Source organism: Acanthaster planci, linkage group LG09, assembly GCF_054643075.1.
Source record: "Acanthaster planci isolate LZ-2023a linkage group LG09, COTS_SCS, whole genome shotgun sequence".
NCBI lineage: Eukaryota > Metazoa > Echinodermata > Asteroidea > Valvatida > Acanthasteridae > Acanthaster > Acanthaster planci.
The window spans coordinates 7,247,381-7,265,336 of NC_141785.1; the positions used below are offsets into that span (position 1 = coordinate 7,247,381).

The 17,956-nt window shown below is 41.9% G+C and overlaps 1 protein-coding gene across 2 annotated transcripts in view; it reads left to right on the forward strand.

The window, feature by feature from the left end:
* Positions 1 to 17,956, forward strand: part of zcchc8 (zinc finger CCHC-type containing 8) — a 45,525-nt gene that overhangs the window by 22,920 nt on the left and 4,649 nt on the right. Inside the window, exons 1-7 of one of the 2 annotated variants that reach the window (XM_022240649.2) lie at positions 12,334 to 12,353; positions 14,715 to 14,878; positions 15,574 to 15,639; positions 16,297 to 16,363; positions 16,866 to 17,014; positions 17,167 to 17,309; positions 17,614 to 17,732. In XM_022240649.2, coding sequence (XP_022096341.2) covers positions 14,772 to 14,878; positions 15,574 to 15,639; positions 16,297 to 16,363; positions 16,866 to 17,014; positions 17,167 to 17,309; positions 17,614 to 17,732 — 651 coding nt within the window. In that variant the 5' untranslated portion in view covers positions 12,334 to 12,353; positions 14,715 to 14,771. Of the gene's footprint in view, positions 1 to 12,333; positions 12,354 to 14,714; positions 14,879 to 15,573; positions 15,640 to 16,296; positions 16,364 to 16,865; positions 17,015 to 17,166; positions 17,310 to 17,613; positions 17,733 to 17,956 lie in introns of those variants that run through there. The other variant, XM_022240647.2, reaches the window with a different exon arrangement.

Below are 17,956 nucleotides of genomic sequence, written 5' to 3' on the forward strand. Positions count from 1 at the left end.
GACAAGTTGAGCCACTTTTGCCCTTTAATGTTGTGTATTTATATTAACCGTGTTAACCCACCGTTAACTAGGAGCTTCTGGGGAAAAATGGCTTGGATAGTAATGTTCATGAAAAACTAATAAAAAGATATGTGACTTTTTCAAGCATTCAGTGGATTGAGATTCACAATATCTGCAACCGACTTGTCACAAATTGGTGATCCTTTTTCATCAACAAACCTATCGCTGTTCTGATATGCGTTCACGGATTGGAAATCTGTCTGTTCTCACATAAGATCTGCGTAGTCTGAAATCATTTCATTGAAGACATCAGAAATCTTCCCTTGGTACATGCGTTCACAAGTTTAACTTTTCAAGGAAAAATGAAGTCATCAGCAAAGCATGACTGACCAGAGGGCATGGATAGTCCATCACTGCTGTTATTCAGTCACATCACATGTTTGGAGGACAACATACGGTACCGGTTCACTCCTGCCAAGAAGGTCCTCAGCACTGCAGTCATGTCCTGGAAAGGTTTTCCTTTGGTTTCTGGCTGGTCAAGGCCTAGAAATGGCCCAAGAAGACCTTGGATAGAGTAACTGGGAGAGTGAGGTCGAGAGAGCGTTGAACATTCCTGTTTGACGTGATACAGGAATTTCGCGGCTATCTTTGTGGTTACATTAAGCACACATGGGCCTTTTTGTAGAAGTTTCAGAATTGGTCTAGATTCAGTTACATGTGTTTCAATGTAGTTGGTTTGGTGCTTTCAATTAAAGACGTATACATGTACATGTAGGTACCAATGTATGATTCACATGGGAGACAAAAATAAGAGTACATGTATGGTACATGTGTGTTTTCTGTTAGAGGATGTGGTCTTTTTTCTACCAGTATTTAAAATGAGCTCACCTTGATGTGTAGTTTTCACCAGTCACAGTGCTTTGTTCGTGGCACCTTGCAGACTGAAAGTGCACTGTGGTCGCAGTAGTATTCCTTCCAGAGTTTTGCAAAGCTCAAGATACAATCCTGATTTCCATGGGCATCACCAACAGGGTAACCAGGCCTCCAGGAATCATAGCCAGGAGGAGTTCCATCCAGCCAAGTATACGTGCCCTCTTTGTCTAGGTCATTGTACCCAGTCCAGAATTCAGCATCCGTACCATGAAGGGACATCCAGTGTTTGCGGATGAATGCATTCTCGTCGTCATTCAGTATAGATGCAATGTGAGAAGGTCTCCCTGGCTTGGAGTATCCCCGACAGTGCTGCTCGGCACTTTGGTAGCTCTTGAGCTCAGTAACAAACAGGTAGCAGTTGTCTTCAAATATTTGCCAAGGGGACTGACAGTCGTCGAATCCGTATCTTGCAAGTCGTTGACATCTGACAGCAACCAGTATCCATTGGGACATGAACAACAGTTTAAGCAACCGCAAAAGCTTTCGCTGCAAAGGAGACATCGTCATCCCTGAGAGCAGTCAGTACACATTTTAGAGAATGTCAGTCATTGTTGAAAAACAGAAGTTACTATGCCAGTACTTTTCACTGTTCACGATTGTCACAAGTGGCAGTGAAAGGGATTTGGTCGGTGAGCATCAGTGGGGTAAGTTCCCTTGAATTGTTTCCACTGGAAAGTAAGAAAACACTTTTTTCTCTTCAAGGATACAGGCACAGTTGTATGATTGAACCTTTGTCCGTTGACTCACATTTGCTGTGACAGCAACTTGCTGAAAAGAAAGCAAAGTTAGATAGCAAACTGTGTTCTCTCCTTTGTTTGGTCAGTCACCTGAAAAAGCCGTCTTTGTGGATTCCGCTGATTATTCATTACAACAGCCACCTGCTGTACTTCTTCATGGATGCCCAGGACTTTCAAGTATACAGGGATTTCACATTAACGCTGTTTGTGCATATCTGCATCGAAACCGAGACTCTCTGTCTTGAACTTCATTGCACGCACCCGCGGTGTCCACACAGTACATGCCTCATCTGGTTCGTAAGTGTGACAACACTTCAGTTTAAACCACGCCTGTTGCACATGCAGATGCATGACCATTGCAGGTACGTTAGTGAGCAGAGGTACAGTACCGGTACGTGTACATGTAGGTTCACTCTTCACTGTTGAGCAATGGAGCAGGTAGAGGTGATTAGGGTCGTGTACACCTAATGAAATAGTCACATGGAGCAATGCATGTATCTCTGTGTTAGCTCCACTTGCTTGTTCACTTCCATACATGACTGCAGTTATAAGCATTTATATGGATACGGTTATACCGTAATAAAGGAGGCTGTTGTGCGTGTACTCGGAATAATTAAATCTTCTGATTTAAAAATGTTACATGCACCCTAGGCATCTGCAGACAACCAGCATCAGTTGAGGCAGGAATAACAGGACGAACATCTTCAGCAGAATTGATAAATCTTCATCAGTCGAGAATATTAATTGTTAGTCTATTTGAAAATCTTCAGACGCAAGGTGATGTTTCGTCACGGTGCACGCAGTCAGAGATGCCAGCGCGGGGATTCACTTTGTACATAAATGGCACTACAATTATATACTAGCAGGTGGGAAGTTGAGCAACAAACAAAGTGGCTTCACTGCTTCTCATTTGCCGGTATACACAATTGTTTCCAGAGAGATGCATTCGTGAAGGCCAAGAATTCCGGTTGAGTGAACACATAATGTTTTGGGTAGACATTTTCAGTCCTTTTCCTTTCATTGGTATCAGAAGGCTTGACTGGAAGCTATTGTCATGGATAATGTTAAACAAGTACTGGGGGTACGTGTTGTTCCTAAGGAGACTGTTCTGCTCGTGTTCTTAATAATAAAAACCCCAACAAGGCAAAATTGTTTGAGTCAATGCGATTGTATGTATATGTCATAGAGTAAGCTTTTTATGGCAATAGCGCCCTTGTAGTTGGACCACTCGGCAGTTGTTGGCTATCCCCCCCAACAGAAATCATTTAACAGGGGATGTTGACCCCTTGGCGATGGGAATTTTTTTCTGAAAGCCGACTCCGAGAATTCCAGCCTCGCTTGGCCACGAAGGCCACCTGCCAAACTGCAAATTCTCGGTTTGTGTCCCTGCGTGCTCTGCACGCTTTGAATTACACAGTGAAAAGGCTCTTGGTTTGGTGGCATGCGGCTATCTGCTCACGTATCCACATTACCGTTGCCTCTTTTCAAAGTGGGGACTATTGTGAAGCTAGTGATTATGATGCAAATTTGGCCTTTTCATTTCTTGGCAACACACAAAAGCCAATCACCATATTTACAAGAGCCAGGGTATACCTTCTTTCACCGTGTTCGCTCGAGCGTGGACCGAAAATAATAGCTGAAAAGTGGGCTTAGGATCTCAATTTTTACGGGGGCTCATACATGTACCATCATTCGTCGTGAAGGGGTTGAATCAATTTCGTTTGGACCCAATTACTTTGCTGTACTCCTGGTAGGTACCGATAGATCAAGGATATGATATGGCATATGTCCTTGCAGAGACCAGGCAACAATCTCAGTAAGTACGGTGCCTGCACATGTACAGTATACAACGAACATGTGTTGGAGAGAGGACCCACGTTTGCAAACCTTGCTTACTCCCAAGTTTCACAAGTACATGTATGGGTGATCGATCTTTTTCTAATGCAGGTGCCCGTCTCTGGACTGAACTACTGGTACATTTACTATTCGTTCTGTCCCTTCAATCTCAGAGTTCATAGTTGCCTTGAAATCCCACTTCTTTTTGAAGAGTTAGATCTTAATTAGATCTATTTTTTTTTTTATTGTACTGCACCGAGAGTATCTCTCGAGTCGGATACCGGCGCTTTATAAAAAGTTATTATTATTATTATTACCAGAGGATGCTCTGTACAAGAGGGCCTGAGTAGTATGGTTTCAAACTTGAAGACTTGCTTACCTGTGGGCGTTTTGGTGATATTACGCAGGGGCATATCTTGGCATCTTGCAGACAGACGGCAGTCCATTTCCACAAAAGTATTCCTTCCATTGAGATCCCGTCCATATGTGGATGCAGTCTTGATTTCCATAGGCATCACCTACTGGATAACTTGGCTTCCAGTTTTCATAGCCACCAGGACTTCCATCCAACCAGGTGTAGACACCTTCAACGTCCAGGTCATTGTATGCGATCCATGTGCTATACTCACCATTCAAGGCATCAATGAATTGGCCCTCTTCCTCGCTGAGTACGGATGCCAGATGAGTGGGCCTGGATTGTGCAGACAAAGCCATGCAGTATTGCTCGGCGGCATTGTAACTTTTTGACTCCTGAACAAACAGATAGCGGTTGTCTTTAAATGCTTGCCAGGGGGAGTCGCAGTCATAGACCCTATATCTTTCAATTTGTCGACATCTACAGGCAGCCGGCATCAGTTGAGACAGAACTAACAGTAGAAACACATGCACATGTAGCAGCGTTGATGAAGGAGACATCTTCATTGAAGATCAGTAAGGAAAAGTCTCTTCAGACACAAGCTGATATTTTGTCACCGTGCCTGCACTCAGAATTGCCAGAGAAGGGTTGGTAAGTGAGTGCTTGTAGGCACAAAGTTGAGCAAGAAAAGGTGGCCTCGCCGATTCGTGCTTCTGTGATTCATCTTTGCTCAGTGGAAAACTGTCGGTTGTTTGCAGGGACAAGGCTTGCTTCATCGGTTCCCAAAGTTACCGCATTAACTGAGCTGTGAGTAAAGGCCACTGTGCTTGAAAATGGCTGGACTGGAAACTTCTAAGTGATGGTGCCTCAACCTCCGCCTGAGTTTGATCAGTGACTGTAGTCAGCTGCAGGTTGATAATGCCTGGTACTCTGGATATATTGCTTTTTTTTTTTGGTATGACTTTTGTTATTGCCCCCTCCAAGGAATTGAGATACCTATCTAATGTTTACCTTTTTTCCCCAAGGGTAATAAATAGTGTTTTGTGTGTTGCTATTGGAATGACAGATAAAAATTGGTGCACAGATCCAAGCTACAAATATTGCAATTTTCCTCAATTATAGTTCTTCTCATTGGCATGACATCTTGTGTAAGCACATGTACATGTACTCATTGCAACTTGCATGCATACATGTGAACCAGTACCCAAAGATGCGTGGGTTTTGATATCTTTCGCATTGGCATGATAGGCCTAATAAATACATGTACATGTACTGTCATGATAACGTGATACAATTTATATTTTAGTGTGTACATGTACTTCAAGGGTTCTTGTCCTCCAACATTGGAAAACACCAGAAAAGGAGACACGGAGACAGGATTTCCCATTTTGAACAAGAAAACACGGGAGTCAGACTCAGCACGTTTGTAAACCACTCTCCTGCTACAGATTCCCTGCACAGCTCAGAAACACACTTAGAAATGTACACACCTCTAACAATTTTAGCCTGCCTTAGCATTAGACAAACTCTTCCTGCGCCGCTAATACCAAGGAACCTAAACAGATGCCAGTTTTCGGCGCATGCAAACAACAAGGGATATTAGTAAGGACGCTCTGCCGGCCGCCTTCTGCCAGCAGCAAATGGCTGTGTGCTATTGGTCCGTTACAATGCTGTTTTCTATACGATGTGATTCGTCTGGAATTGCACCTCCAGGTTTGGCCAAAGTCTAGGTTGTTTCAGACCGGAAGTTGTCCTACGTACAGCATGTGGGACATGTGCATGTACATGTAGGTAGCATATTTGACAGGCATCACCTTACTTCTCTGTGTAACGATTCATATCCAAGCCATGTCAAAGAAAGTCACTTGGGTCAAATTGAACCATTAGATCACCATGTTGAGTCAAGTCATATCATTATGGTCAAGTAGTGTCAAATCAAATTTATACACGTATTGTCAGTTTCAGTTCCTGATATTTAACCCATATATTTTACCAGAGAGACAGACACTCAAGTGTGAAAAGTTTGTGTAGTCTGTTGGTCAAGTGAAAGAAAAGAAATAACAATGATCCAGAGAAAGTAAACCAACCATCTACGTTGTGAAACTGTTTTCTGCCCTTGGAAATGACTTCAGATTTAGAATTATTTTTACACTGACATCGAAACCAACTCCCAACGCTGGAAACTGTTTCCCATTGAAAAAAACAATACACATTCGATTTCTCTCTGAAAACAGGAAAAATTTGGCTGGCGGTCTTTGAAAGTCTTCCAAAGTGGCCAAACCCAATTCACAAACTGACACCAAGAATTTCAACTTACACGTACTTGTACGCTTTACGAATAGTAAGTTTGATCATGGTGTTCATTCACATGTAAAGTAGTAACACATGGAATAGCATATGGTAGGTCCAATTATTGTTGCAGTTCTGAAGCCACCATTCAAAGCCTTGACAAATGCATTTTCCTTTTTGCTGAGTACAGACGCCAGGTGAGCTGGTCTCCCTGGCTTGGAGTAATGGTGGCAGTGTTGCTCAGCACTGTTGTAGCTTTTAGTTTCAGTTACGTACAAGGAGCAGTTATCTTCAAATGTTCGCCATGGTGGTTCACAGTGGTAGAGTGTTTATCGTGCAACTCGTGGGCATTTGTCATTGGCCCAGTAGTACTGGTCGGTAGTAGTAATTAGAAGTGTGACAAAGAGTTGTAGAGAATTCATGCTTTTGATATGGTAGCTTTCAAGTTCGTGAGTAGAATTTTTTTTTCAATTTTAATATAGTTCAGCATCCAGCAGTACCTGTATTTAATACTGTAGTAATCCTTCCCTGCTTGCCTGTATGCGTACCTGCTGCCGAATGATAAATCTTTCATTGTCCAGCCAAGTTAAATGGCTGGAAGTGGTAGCATCCAATCTAAAAGAAGAGCTTTTTCCTGATAGAAGGCTCATTTTACTATTGGCTTTATACGCGCGCAATTTGATATTGGGTCATTTGGCAAATGCATGGCAATAAGTGCTGAGTGGGGTTGCTTGGTCATGGCAATTAACTTTGAAGGATGAGCCATTCATTAAACCCTCAGGGATTGGCAACCAATTGTGGCCCAAGATGCTGTGGAGTTTTTAAGCTTCTTGAGATCGAACAATAATGCCGTAATGATGATATATCAAATTAGTTTACTTGGCACATATGTAGAGTTTAATCTTTTGCATGCCCATTTCTCTGGTAATTTAAACTGGGCATATCCCTAAAGTGGGCAGTGTCATATAAGAAAACTGGAGTAAGGTCATAATAAAATCAACACAGTTGTGACTGTGTAGACTTTCACCGCAATTATCTTCTTGCACAATTTAAGGACACAAGTGTTGTTTAGCGTTTGAGTGGGGGTATCAAGTGTTCTTATGAACTTTGAAGGACTGGTGTCATTGCTAGTAGTGAGCACATGTGTACACTGAAGTGATTTTTATAGTCCTGGGACCTACATACATGTACATGTTCGTGTACATGCATCATATTGCCAAACTTGATTAGACAGCGACTGATCTTTGCATTGTATGGGTGAAGGTCATCCTGCCAGCTGAGGAGACTTCCTTCCATTCAGGTCCCTCATAAAATGAGTAGACTTCATTTCTGTGAGCATCACTGATGGGATGGGCTCCCAGTCGTCCTATAGAATTTCCATTCAAGCAGGTGTAGACTCCTTCCAAGTCATATCCAATTCAGCTGCTGTGGCTGTTAGTCAGGCTACCAAGGAATTGGTTCTTCTCAGCATGGGAGTATAGAAGCATGAAATATAGAGTCCAGACGAGTGGTTTGCTGCAGTACATGTACGTGTACCTTTGGAGCAGTGGTGTCAACGTTGCTCAGTATGTTGGTACATGTAGTTTTGAGCGATAGTCACCCTCAAGTTGCAGTTGTCTCAAAACCTGTGCATGGCCAGAGGTGGCAGCAAGTCATTTTTTGGAAGTCCAAGTCAAGTTTCAAGTCATTATATGCAAGTCCAAGTCAAGTCACATGTCATTTGGTCTAAACACAAGTCAAGTCACAAGTCTCTTTGTCCAAGTACAAGTCAAGCTGCACATTTTTTGTCCAGCTGTAATAAGCAAAAAGAACCAGGTGTCAACTTACGAAGTTACGAGTTATAAAAATATATGGGGCCAGTCGAGTAGCGTCTGACTTGGGTTGGTAACAAGTCATTTTTTTGCAAGTCCAAGTCACGTCACAAATCATTTTTTGCAAGTCCAAGTCAAGTCATAAGTCAAAGATGGTGTTTACAAATCAGGGCACAAGTCACAAAAATAGCGACTGGAGTCCGACTCTAGTCCAAGTCACATGACTGGAGTCAGCAACTCTGGCCATGGTGGGTTATAGTCATGCAGGATTGTACAGCATTTTGCATCAGCAACAGAATGCTGGTCCAAGATTCAGAGAAGATTTCTCGTTTTCATCTTTGTGTTATCCCACACCCATTGAGAACTGCATAATGGAGGGTTACTGAAATAAAGCTTACTACTTGTATTTCCTTGGGTTCCAGGTGTATGATTTACATTTGTTACAGTAAATAGTTGTAAAATACCAGCCAGCAAAAAGACCAGCCGGAAAAAACACCAGCCAGCAATAGAAGTGTCCCCTGAACAAGGATGTATACATGTATGTGTTTCTACTTTTCTTCAAAATGACAAAAATAATTCAAAATTAGTTGGATTAGTTAGAAAGTTGTTATGATTTAATTTCAATTCTACAAAAAGGAAAATGAATTGGAATGACCAGCTGGGCTTTTGAAGCCGGACATACCCAAGCCCTGGGCCAGTCAAACACACAGTGTTCTCCGTATTCATGCGTTCCCATTCGGTATCAACAAAAAACAGGTGGACTTAAGGACAGCAGTTATTTGTAACATCAATGTCTAGATGTGTTTAGTGAATGTACATGTATTGGTGAATTGATATGAAATGCATTTGTGCACATTGATCTTTCTGAAATATATTCTTTTCTTTCTTTTTTTCCGATATTGTATTTTGTGGTGTATGGTTGTCTTGCTAATATGCACATTACATGACGCATCACACATGACTTGTGTTGCTGACCTTGCACGAAATTGGCAAGTTGGACTGGAATAGGGACATCAAGGCAAGGCATTCGTTGTTGATTTGTACCCTTGATTTTCATAGCCTGCCCTAAGTTTCATGCTCAGTAGAAGATACAGAATTATTTTAGTTTAAGTTTAGTTTCAGTTTTAGTTTAGTTTTAGCGAACTAGAAATGCCTTTTCTTTTCCTCCCTGCTTTTTTTCTGTCTTTTAACAGTGTTCAAATTATCACTAGAAATTTAACCTGCCCACGTTTTTTTGCCATACCTCCGTTGACAGAATCCTTATCTCTAACTTCCCCCATTCAATGCTGTAGGTATTTCTGTAGTGCACCATAAAATTCTCTCTCTCTTGCCCGAATCTGCCATTTGTACTACCTGTGTTTTTAGCTTTTTCTGACTTCTTCGGCACGATGTGGTCGTGTTTCTGTGATTGAATTCCTGCCTTAAGGAATCCAGATATTGATTTCTTCATGTTTCCTCGAGGGCAATGGTAAGGCATCTGTTTGTTGCCATAGGAATGGCTTATTAGTATTTGGGCACTGCCACAATTTTTGCAATATTAGCCGTGTTGTCCTTCCCATAATAAATTGAACATGTACATTTGTATATTGCAACTCATATACATGTATATACATGTATGTATGTATGTATACTTTTATCTTCAAACTTGAATTCCCAATTCTGATTGGTCGATCCATGACAACAATCATTGTGATATATAACTGTATTGCATGGTTCATATCGAACCCCGCGTAATGCTCTATTCTAACTCAACGTGTTGCTCTATTTTGATACTAAAAGTAAAATGCACCTCTGGAAAACTTACTGTAAATTCAAAGGTGCAATGCATAGGCCCCATGTAACATCTTTACTGCGCGCCAAGTTGGCTTGAAGATAAATTAGTTATCATGATTGCACTCGTGCAACATGGAATAACGTACTATACATGTACATGTAGTGCATCTGTGCCCTGTATACCAGGCGGCTTAGTGGTATATGGGACACAGGCGCATTACGTTTTTCCGTGTTCCACTCGCACTTATGTGATTAGTAATAGTACATGTATTTGTATTGTACATGAATGTGATGTGTACATGTACATGTATGTGTACTATACATGTACATGTATGTGTACATACGGAAAGGTAATATACATGCAAGCATGTGTATATTAGAATGGATTGGCATTAAAGGCCTTGCAGATTCAAAATATCCGATACCCGTTATTATTCGGATTACAACTAAATTTTTGAAATCTTTTGACTTTTAAGGCACATCATGTGTTGCGATACCTCCAGCGTACATGTACAGTGTATGCACAGAATGGATCTTATTGCTGTAAAACAGGAATCTCACTGTTAACTTGAGAGCCTTGAAATCTTTCATATTTCATTCTGGGTCAGCCACTGGCTTGACAAGTGTAGTTTAATTTTTTAGCCATAAGGAGAAAATGAACCAAACGTGTTCATGTGTACCGGAACAATTATGTGGTACTCAAGCAAGAGGGACATCATTGTAGATGCTGGCCATGCCAGCGTGCGTGTTCTACTCTAACAACTTGATGGAGATATGTTACATGCAGTCCAGCTTCGCCAACATTCATGTATTCCAGTTTGCACAAGTCTCAGTGTAAAAGTGTTTTCATGTGATTGTGTATCGTCAGGGACTGTGTGGTGATGCTTTCTGCATCTCTTTACTTCGAGATGGAAACTACACATACATGTAGGCTCAAGCGTGGATCTTTTAGACTACTTTTTGTGTCTGAGTGCATGTACTTGTACATTGTGACTTGACTCAGAATGTCTGAACCAAAGATCGTATAGTGCTGCGAAGCGGTGCAAGATAGCGAACTTCACCGTGAGTACATGTAAAACATTGTAATCGCATGGTCGCCATTTGAGCAAGCGATACACGTGCGCAATGCACATTAAAAGACAGCGCGCAGGCGCTGCGGCAGGCACGTGCACCTGGCGAGCCTGTGCCCAAGCATTACCGTAAATTGCGCAGGCATATCGCTTGCTCAAATGGCGCCCGTGGTAATTACATCTTTTGGGCAGAGTTATCCATCTTGTGCCTTCGGCGCTATACAATCTTTGGTCTGAATAGAGGTTCTGGTGTGGACATTATCATTTTGTATAGAGTGCTTACACAGTGTCCCATTAGGTAGTTAGGGAGGGCAGGTTTTGTTAAGTACATTTAGCGGTAACGACAGTACAAAACGTCCATTCCATCAATAGTCATCCTTCCATGATAAGTCTTCCTGTCTGATGCACTTTAACTATCTTCTGAACTTTTCATTAGAATTGATGATCACTCTCTCACAGCCAGTTAACATCAGATTTTGTTATCCCACAAAAGCTGCCGAGGCAGGTTTTTTCTGCAAATTGTTTGAAATTGCAATTTATTTATGATGCAACAATGTATTAACCCCAACAGTCCCAAATCCTCCAATTTCAATGTGATTTTACATACACCTGTACACCCTAGGGGGTTAGGGTTAATATATCTACCATGGAAATGAAAAAAGAAGTCTTAAATGAGTGAACACGTCCTCCATGGAACAAACAAGGAAAATTGTGTGTGTTTATATGTCATCCGGCATCAAGTACACTGTACATGTAGTTAATTGATGAACTTTGAACTCATTCTTTTAAACATTTTGACCTAAAAATCTATGGCATTGAAAATTGCGATTCATTCAAATGCCCTTAAATTTAGCCTGAACGACTGGAAATTGATTCTCCAAAGTGGTACACTTTGCTTTGTCCACAGACCCCCAAGTTGATCTGTGATAATCTTTCTGAAGTTAGAAAACTATAATGAACCACTCTATTTACTTGTAAATATATATGGAAGTTGCCTTATAGCTTTTGATAACTTTTGAAAAGGCCTCTTGATGGTCTTCCAAGTCAATCAAGAAATTATGATTAATCTAAATTAATAAATAAGGTTGGCCTGAGCTCACCAGCATTTTACTTTTTGTGATATTTGGGTTTGACTTGTAACTTTGTCAAAGCACAAGAGGACAAAATTTGAAGTGTGCCACATTAGAGGATGCACCATTCTCAGAGGGCCTCAGTAGTGTGGTTTTCAACTAGAAGACTTACATGTACTTACCTGTGTGTTTCCTGGTGGTTATGCAGGGGTGTATCTCGGCATCTTGCAGATAGACCGCCGTGTACTGTCACAGGAGCTTTCCTTCCATCGAGTTTCCTCCCATGTGTGGATGCAGTCCTGGTTTCCAAACTTATCACCAATGGGAAAATTAGGTGCCCAGTTGGTATAGCCTACTGGACTTCCATCTAACCAGGTGTAAGACCCCTCCGCTGCCTGGTCATTCAATCCGATCCATTTCTCTCGATGGTTCAGAGCCTTCGTGAATGCGTCTTCCCTCTTGTTAAGTATAGACACAAGGTGAGCTGGTCGTCCCGGCTTGGAATAACTCTGGCAGTGTTGCTCAGCGCCATCATAGGTGTTGGTTTCATTTACATTCAAGTAGCAGTTTTCTTCAAATGTTTGCCATGGCGGTTCACAGTCATACCCCACATCAATTTGTGGGCATGTGCCATTAACCCAGTAGTGCTTGCTAGTAATCTTCATTAGAAATGAGACGAAGAAAAGCTGCAAAGGACTCATCCTTTCTAATTTAGCTTTCAAGTGTGTCTGTCGCGTGGTTGAATTGCAGAGGTTTTGTTGGTTAATCTGCAAGAAGATTGACATTCATCACTGTTAACTGTGTTAACAGCAATCCTCTGTTGCTTGTCTGAAATGAGCGCTGTGTCCTGTTGGTTGCTCATTACCATCAAAATTGGAGGAGGAGGAGCCAGATATTAAGATCCTCAAATGGGCGTTGTTGCCATAGATGCTAGGGAGGTGGTAAGCCTTGACTGCCCTTGTTTTTTATAAAGACCTTGGAGCCTGTTACCTCTTACTACTGGTGCATGATTTCAAGATCCTGTAGCACGATACCTGTATTGTGTAAAAAAAATGCAATTGCCAACTTTAAAAATACCGATCTTTGGCATGTTTGCAGTATAATTTTTATATTCGCCGGTGTATGTATTTTATGTTTATGGTCCAGGTTTTGATAGCAATTGTATGGAACCAGCGAAACAAAACAGCAGATAATAGCTAAATGAAAGGATCAACTGGCTTGTTTTGTCTGTTTTTCGTGTTAACATGGTTTGTATTTGTGTTGAGCCATTCATATCACTGAACGAAATGAAAAGTCATCTCTTACAAGTTGGCTGTACACTGTACATGCACATTTAAAGCACCTTAACGTGCATTATGGCTGTGGAGCGTGTACTGCTGACAGGTATGTTTTGGCTGACAAAAGACATGAAAGGGAAGCCAAGTGTTAAAAGTAAACATGATGGAGACTCAAAATGAAATGTGTAGAACATAACTGTATTGTCGCCGTGTTGTAACCAAGTCAATTTTTCCTAAGTCAAGTCAAGTCTCAAGTCAAATTTTCCCAAGTCAAGTTACAAGTCAATTTTCTCAAAGTCAAGTCAATTTGCACCCAGTCAGGTTTTGATGATTGTATTAAAGAAGTTTCTTCAGTTATGGTTTCAGATCATGTACATGTACGGAATATAAAGAATAATTGCTGTACTGAACAATGAATGATATGTCAAACAAAAGGCATGCCTCTAGATCACAGCGTGCGGCCTGCCTGTACAAACCCGGCTGCACAATACATGAATAACGAGGCAGCTTGCTTTTGTGCTCACTACTCTACATTGGAAGGGTTGGCGTGGAATGGGTGCTCTCTCCAACCGATTATTTCTGGACACGAAAGTTTGTGTTTATTATTTTTAACAAACATTTGGCACAAATTCCAATTTAGTTTGCAAGTCATGTTCTTTCAAGTCAAGTAGACTACCATACCAAGTCATTTTTTCGAAGTCAAATCAAGTCTCATGTAAAAATAATTTTGAGTTGAGTCCGACTTGAGTCCAATGAAGTCAGTGACTTGAGTCAACAGTACTGATTTGCTGTGTAGCGTAACGATACCACAAAGGTTCAACAGCTGCGAAGCAGGTTTGAAAGGGGGAGCCAAAACGGGGATGGATCCAAAATATTTTAGTGGGGAGGGGTCAGTTGTTTGCATCTTCAGTTGCTTGGTAGAAAGTGGGGGAGGGGGATGGTTACATGTACCTTTCAAAAATGGGGAGGGGAACAGACGTGGTATTAAGGAAGGACTTTGCAGCAACAATGTTTTATGTTTTTTGACACTTGATTAACATTTCATTTTTACATCCTGGTGAGTTGAGTTACTGGGCTCCAATGCCACTGCCCTAAAGAGCCAAGAATTACCGGTACCTGTACATGATACAGTTCATTTGATTGGTGACTTTTTCCACTCCTTGACATTGATACATTGAATTTTGAATTATTCCTATAACAGCCTTACATGATACAAATGATACAGATTATCTGATTGGCTACTTTTGTTCCCTCCCCCTATATTGACACATTGGCTGTGTTTGCCTGTGTCACTCTCCATATGTAGAGGTACAGGGAAATCTTGCATGCCCATTACTCTGGGGATCACCTGACAGCAATGGTGTACCTTTCTGCCATATGGAAATGAGAAAGTGATGCATGGGTATACATGTACTTCCACTCTGATTGGAAAAAAACTCATTACCCACAGGTCTGTACTCAGGAGTGCACAGTACTCCTGCCATTGAGTAACATGAGTAACGGCCTATGTTGATACAAATCTTTTGATTGACCACTTTCTTTACCTCCCTATTTTCATTGCAGAGATCCTCCAAGCCCTTGAGGAAGGATTTTGCCAATAGCTTGTCTGATGAGGCCTTCATGGTGACCGGCAATGTGCAATACTACCAGATGTTCTGCCTGGACAGCCTCGGTCAACCGCTGGTGGACGCAAACCCTCAGCTGACTGAAGGATGGCATGTACCTCTGTATCCTTGAGGAAAAGGTCCATGTGGTGGAAAAATCCCCATTTAATGTTTGAATATTTTTGGCAAGACGCCCAACATAAATCACAATACCCCTGTTGCACGCATCTTATCCTATTCCAAGGTGGTGCTATACTTTGTAAGGGGGTAGGCGGTCAAGGGGTTAGGTTTGTGACTCTTGCCCAAAGGGTCGGGGGTTCGAATCCAGCTGCCAGCCATATTTTGTGGCCTGGGGCAAGCCACTTAACCCTTGTTTGCCTCTCTTTACCTACATGTAGGTGTATAATTGGCAGGGGCACTAGCTTGGGAGTAACCAGCTTCAGAATGGCATTCCACACTAGACATATTCTTAGTCGTTTCATGCCAAGGGAATTGGAGATAAGCACTAGCCTGATGAGCCAAATTGCTCGGAACAGACTAGCCTCTTTTGCTCTGCTCTTCAAGAGAAAATCTTTGTGGACCAAGGACAGGCATACTCATGCCAAAGATTTTGCAACATCCTGGTGGCTGAAAGGCCAAGTCATTGTCCTCAGCACTTTTGCTGGTGCCAGCCTTTGCGTTATATATGTTGGCAAAAGATATTTTGGTGAGGTTTTGACATTCAATGTGACCAACCCACATTAATTTTCGCAAAAGAGGAAAACAAACATTTTCTCACGTTTGGAATTATCAATTCCATTTTCCTCAAGATCTGACAGCTACACTGTGATATTCCATGAAGCCCTTCCCATCGACGAAACTGAGAAACCTAGTCAAAATAGAGCGTGAGTACCTTTTTTTTTTAAAGATCAGTAAAATTGGTCCACCTGTATTCCTGGTGGCATTACCGTGGCCAACTCTTTTCAAAATCTGGTTGTGAGTATTCAAGCAGGAATGCTTGATCTACATAAAGCCTGCGTATACATGGGTGATTCTATAAATTAGGGGTCCAACGGGGGGACATTTGGTGTCCTGTTACATGTGAAGCCAGTCAACTTTTCTTCATGTAAAATTGTAACATTATCAAACATTTTGCAGATTGAACAGTGCATTGTACAAGTCATAAACAATGTAATACTGTTTGATCTACAGAATGTGAACAGTACTAATATTAGTTCCATCCAGAAAAGCTGAATGGTTTCACCCGTAACAGAACACCAAAATGTCCCCAAGTTGGACCTCTAATTCATATAATCACCCACATGTAAGTTGTTGGTACCAATAGCAGGCAAGATGTCAAGACGGAAGTAGAAGAGATGATGTGTGACCCAGTTAATCCAAAAATGTGAAAAAAGACTCACTCGACTCTTACTGATAAATATTAAGTTTCTCTTCTTCCTGTGTGATAAGGCCATGACTTGTTTACAGTGAAATGGACGGCACTTGCCTTGTGGATGCATAATTCTAACCTTTGATTCTCTCTTGGCTTTGTTTAATGTTAGGAAACGCAGTAAAGCGACTTGTTGGAATTGTGGTGAGGAAGGTCACTCACTACGAGATTGTCCATATGTAAGTTGTCACAGTGAACCAAAGATGGTTCAATCTGTGTGTGTACAAACTTGTGGAGAATTCAGAGAAGCATTGCTTTGAATCTTTCAACATGGGTGGGTACCCTAGCATAAATAAAGACCTGAAGTCAGTAGTTGATATGATTTGCAATTTGGGAGGGGAGGGGGAGATAGGTCCGCAATCCAGCTGCTTATGCATCTTGTGTCCCTGAGCAAGACTTTTACCCACATATACTTTATCTCAGATCTAGAAGGAAAATATGGGTGTCAGCATAAAGACTGTATGCATCACAATCATCTTAGAGATGGCATGATAACGTTCCAGTATTTTATTGCTGTCTGTATCACAAACCTTCCTCAGAATGTTTGTTCCTTCTCTTCATCTCCTGATCTGGTCCATGGTCAGTGAATGTGGCTTTAATACCTTCATAGCCTGGGTGGTGGTGTTACCATAACTGTGCATACTTGGCAAACTGAACCTCTTTGGTTGGGTCTTAAAACAGCCCAGAGATCCAGAGAAGATCAGCCTGGCCAAGAAAGAGTTCATGGAGCAGAGTGCGGAGAATCTCTCGTTGAACCAGCGCTACCACAAAGAGGGAGAAGAAGGAGGTTTTGACCAGCGCTTTGCCAAGTTCAGACCGGGACAGATCAGGTTAGACTGGTGATTGATCCTGCAGGGAGCTGTTGGGGGCACAAGGTGGTTTCCCTCTTGGCATACAGTCAACTTTTGTTGTTAAACGTTGGAAGTGGCAGCATTTGAGAAATGGCACTAGTCTTGTTTTCTGTCTTTCTACTCTCCTGAAGTGATGACCTCAGGGAAGCCTTGGGCCTAGACAGACAGCAGATTCCTCCCTACATCTTCCAGATGCGGTTGCTAGGGTACCCACCCGGTTACTTGAAACAGGCAGAGGTGATGAAGTCGGGGCTGACGGTGTATGACATCAAAGGTAAGGACGGGCTGTCCTGGACTCATGGTGACAGAACTGGGTAGCATTTCAAACTCGCTGTTGGCTAGTCACAGTGACCAGAATTGGAAGCCACTATCGCAGTGATGCTAAGCTTTCATAAATTGCAGATTTGTACAGGCAGGGATTGCATATTGAGCATATTATGCCTAGATATTTATTTTCCAATTAGCATGTTCCTAATCTTGAAAGCTGAAATACACTGACCACAGGCACAGCTTCAAGGAATAATACAAATTTACATCGAAGCATTTGAACTCTTTCCCCAACCTTTTGAATTTGAAAGATGGAGATGAACCGGGACAAATCCATGCTGATGAAGCTGACACGAGGCCGACCTATGACCCCTTGAAATTGATTGAATATCCAGGCTTCAACATAGCCTTACCAGACGGCGTCAGAGAAGTATGTATCTTTAATGCACACCCACGCTACAGAATTCCAGAGCAATTTTTTATGGGGGGGTTGCAGATAGGAGGCGAAACTTATTGGGAGGGAACAAAACTTTATAGCTATTCACAAGGGTGAGGCTAAATTTTGGGACCTTTTTACACACTCTGGGAAGGAATACAAATGAAAGAAAGGAAGTTTTACCGCTCTGTTTCTAGGGGGGCAGGGGACGTGACCCC